Here is a 3211-nt window from a genome sequence, read left to right as displayed (position 1 = left end):
TTACAATGCCCCCAGGTAATGATATAGCGATGGGTGCTTTTTTTAATTTTTCAGATATTTAAAGATTAAGAATGCCGAGCTAATAGGTCACCACTATTTATTCTGATGACTGATAAAAAAATTTTGTAGAGTCAGGCCGATTATTTTTTGGATTAATCGGTGTAAATTGAATACCTTGTGCTAACTTAAAAAAAATACAATAATACTCAAATAAGGTATTTTCAAAATGACAAAAAGGCACCTTTTTCATTTTTACCTAAAAAAATTTGACGAGCCATTTTCCATAGAAGTTTTCTTATATATTTCTAGTCCATCAATTTCATTAAAGCAAGTCAAATGAAAGTTACAACACTCAAGTTACACCAACTTATTTTGAATCTTATCAAAAGATTCTGAGTTTAACTTAATAACGAATCTACAATTATTCTTCAGGCAACTTCAATTGCATCATGTTCTGCAACTTATGTTGCGACCCACGCTCACTCATGTCACCAACTTATGTCATGTTTGGTTCTCCTTTCAAGAAATTCCAATTTGCTCTAAAGATCAGCGTTCAATAAAAAATGAGCAGGTTCTGATTTTGCTGTGCATCCATATTTGAAGGAACTGTATTTCCTGTGGACTCCAGTCAGCTTCCCAGTTCTTGCATTCTGGTGGAAGTCGACCATGAACCTAGAACACTCACTAGCATGCAAAACAAGCATGTGTTAGAGTTAGAATCATCTGGGGGTCGGAATGAGGAATTCTTAGCGTTATTTCTATAAAATCATGAATTGAAGATGAACTGAACACTCACAGCAGTTGGTCCTCTGAATAGGTAGTGTGCATCTCACTAGTTCTATTCCAGCATTTGCATCTTTGGAGAGTACACTGCGCAGTGTATATTGCGGCAGCAGCCAGCAAGGATGGTTGGAACATGAGCATTTTGCACTCAACGAGGCAAAGCTCTATGATGAAAAATGAAAGCAGCTCAAGCTGGTTTTGGAAAACATGCGAAGTGATGGTGCCATGAGAACAACCGCTGTCATTTGCAAATACAGTACAAGTTGTTGATGTTACCCAACGGGAAGAAGTGTTGTTACCTTCTTGTCAGACTCAGCTACCTTTAGAAATCTTCTCATAAAAACGTAAGGTGTTGGCACAGACATGTTGAATTGCAAGGTGTTCAGGATCAGTACTTCCTGTTCACAAAGATAAAGCTGCATTTAGATAACACGAGACAAAATGGGACTTACGCAGAGAAAATGCAATTAGAAGTTGCAATTACCATTTCTAGGATTTCTTCCCTAGTGTAAGCTCGATCAGAGATGAGCACTAAATCCTGTACTACAGGAACAGAGACTTCCTCGTATTTGCAAGCAAGAAGCATGGCTGTAACACCAACCAGCTGCAGTTTCTTTCTGACAATAGTCTGCCTCGCCAAGAATCTGTCTATAATATTCACAGTCAGAAAAAGTGTCTCGTCCATCAGCTCAAATTTGTAATGAACCTGTAGAGAAAGATCGAAAGATAAATAAGGTTAGCAAAAACAATTAGAAACTGGACTAAATGGCCATAGAAAAGTATATCTAGTGAATCTTTGATACCTCTACTAGCCAGTCAACCAAAATGGCTCTCATTTTTTCATTGATGTCAAACTGTTGAGACATGTAATCTGGACTTACACAACTTGTAACCTGAACAGTAGTTAAACGAAGGCATGTAAATAAAGAGTATGCCAAATGTTCCTAAAATTTAAAAGTAATTTTGCAGGCACTAAACTTTTCTGAGGCCAGTTTAATATATAATGCCAAATCTTTGGAACGCAGCTATGTATTCATACAAAATCTGAAAACAAGCAGGATGCGGAAGGAGTTGTATGATTGTGTGGATAGAACATTACCTCAGTTTTTCTGTAAAAGCTGTATATATCTTCTACATACTCAACGACTGCAAGTGGATTATTTGAATCACAGCTATCAATATCTGGAAAAGAATCTAGGATGCGATCTTCCATTTCGACATCCTTGAGGCCAGATTGATCCTATATAAAAGGTTCGTTCAGTAATAGTACGACACATCTGCTCAAAGCAAAATATAAAAGAAGAAAACAATGAAGATAAATTCAGAACAAACCATTTCTTCCATCTCATCAACCATGGTGCCATCCTCTTCTATGTCAGTACAAATATTCAAACAATTTGAACTGGTTAGTAATGATTCAGGTTTTTTCTCCGGGTTCTCTTTCCCAATTCGCTCATTCTGTTGTTAATTAGATTCACTTATGAAATTGAGCTCTTCATTGAGAAAAAATAGGCTTTTGATATTGCAAAAAGCTTTAGAGGTTGGTTGGTAATTCTATGCGAATTTACCTGCGGAGAAGTTTGTTGTTTAGTTGCCAATGTCGCTGCAAATTTCCTGACAACAATCCATCCAATTTAAACTACATAATATACCAAAAAAAAAAACTTGTGGAAGCTAAACAATGATTCAAATCAACCTTGTCACTGGCCGTCGAGCTATACATGTTGTATTATGTTCATGCAAACCACTCTTGCTGCTAAAGGAAAAGGGAGGAATACCAATAAAATTGCTAGGAGTAGACAATTTAAGAAAAGAAATTTGTTTCCCTTTTTATTCGTACGTACTTCTTTCTGATCGCACAAGCATATGGTGCTTCGCCCACGAGATTCCTTATATCCCGGAGTGCTCTTCGATTGCCCACATCTACAAAGTCAAAAAAGAAAAGAAATTTAGTCTCCTTCAGCTAAGCAACTAAAATTCCAAATCAAGATACAGCAGGCCCATAGAAACAAAATTGCTTGAAGAATTTCCCTCGTAAGTAACAGAGGAGCGGAAGAACCTTGCACAACTGCAGGTTTCGCCACGCCTCGTCTGATCTCACCAGCTCCTTCCATCTCCGCTTGAAATCCGTAAAAGACAACAAAGATCTGATCTTTAGGGCCGATCTGGAAGCCTCAAAGATTGATCGAGCTACTGGAAACCACCGCAAAGCTGGGGGATCGATTGGCGAAGAAGATAAAACAAGACCTCGAGCACCAAGTGGATGGACGCGATCTCCCGCAGTTGGAAGAAGTCCTCAGCTGGCTGTGAACCCAACGACTTTGTTGGTGAGCGAGGGCATGAACGGAGTCTCCACTGCTTCAACACTCTTTTTCTGTGTGTGTGTCAAAGTGGCGAGGGCAGATAAAGAGGGGCGAAGGGGAAAAAG

At 38.6% G+C, this 3211-nt stretch overlaps 1 protein-coding gene across 2 annotated transcripts; it reads right to left on the bottom strand.

Annotated features, from left to right (window-relative positions):
* Positions 1 to 285: 285 nt before the first annotated feature.
* Positions 286 to 3211, bottom strand: LOC122038481 (G2/mitotic-specific cyclin-2-like). 2 transcript variants are annotated; one of them, XM_042598254.1, is made up of 11 exons: positions 2843 to 3211; positions 2628 to 2706; positions 2480 to 2536; positions 2352 to 2397; positions 2116 to 2241; positions 1883 to 2023; positions 1587 to 1676; positions 1268 to 1489; positions 1083 to 1181; positions 797 to 975; positions 286 to 684 (listed from the first exon to the last, which is right to left on the bottom strand). In XM_042598254.1, exons 1-11 carry the CDS (start codon positions 2895 to 2897, stop codon positions 540 to 542), a joined length of 1239 nt encoding a protein of 412 aa, XP_042454188.1. In that variant the 5' UTR covers positions 2898 to 3211; the 3' UTR covers positions 286 to 539. The 2 variants fall into 2 exon arrangements, with proteins under 2 accessions (XP_042454188.1, XP_042454187.1); XM_042598253.1 differs by having other exon boundaries at positions 2480 to 2539; positions 2843 to 3210.

Source organism: Zingiber officinale, chromosome 1A, assembly GCF_018446385.1.
Source record: "Zingiber officinale cultivar Zhangliang chromosome 1A, Zo_v1.1, whole genome shotgun sequence".
Lineage (NCBI taxonomy): Eukaryota > Viridiplantae > Streptophyta > Magnoliopsida > Zingiberales > Zingiberaceae > Zingiber > Zingiber officinale.
This window is presented reverse-complemented; position numbering and strand designations above follow the sequence as displayed.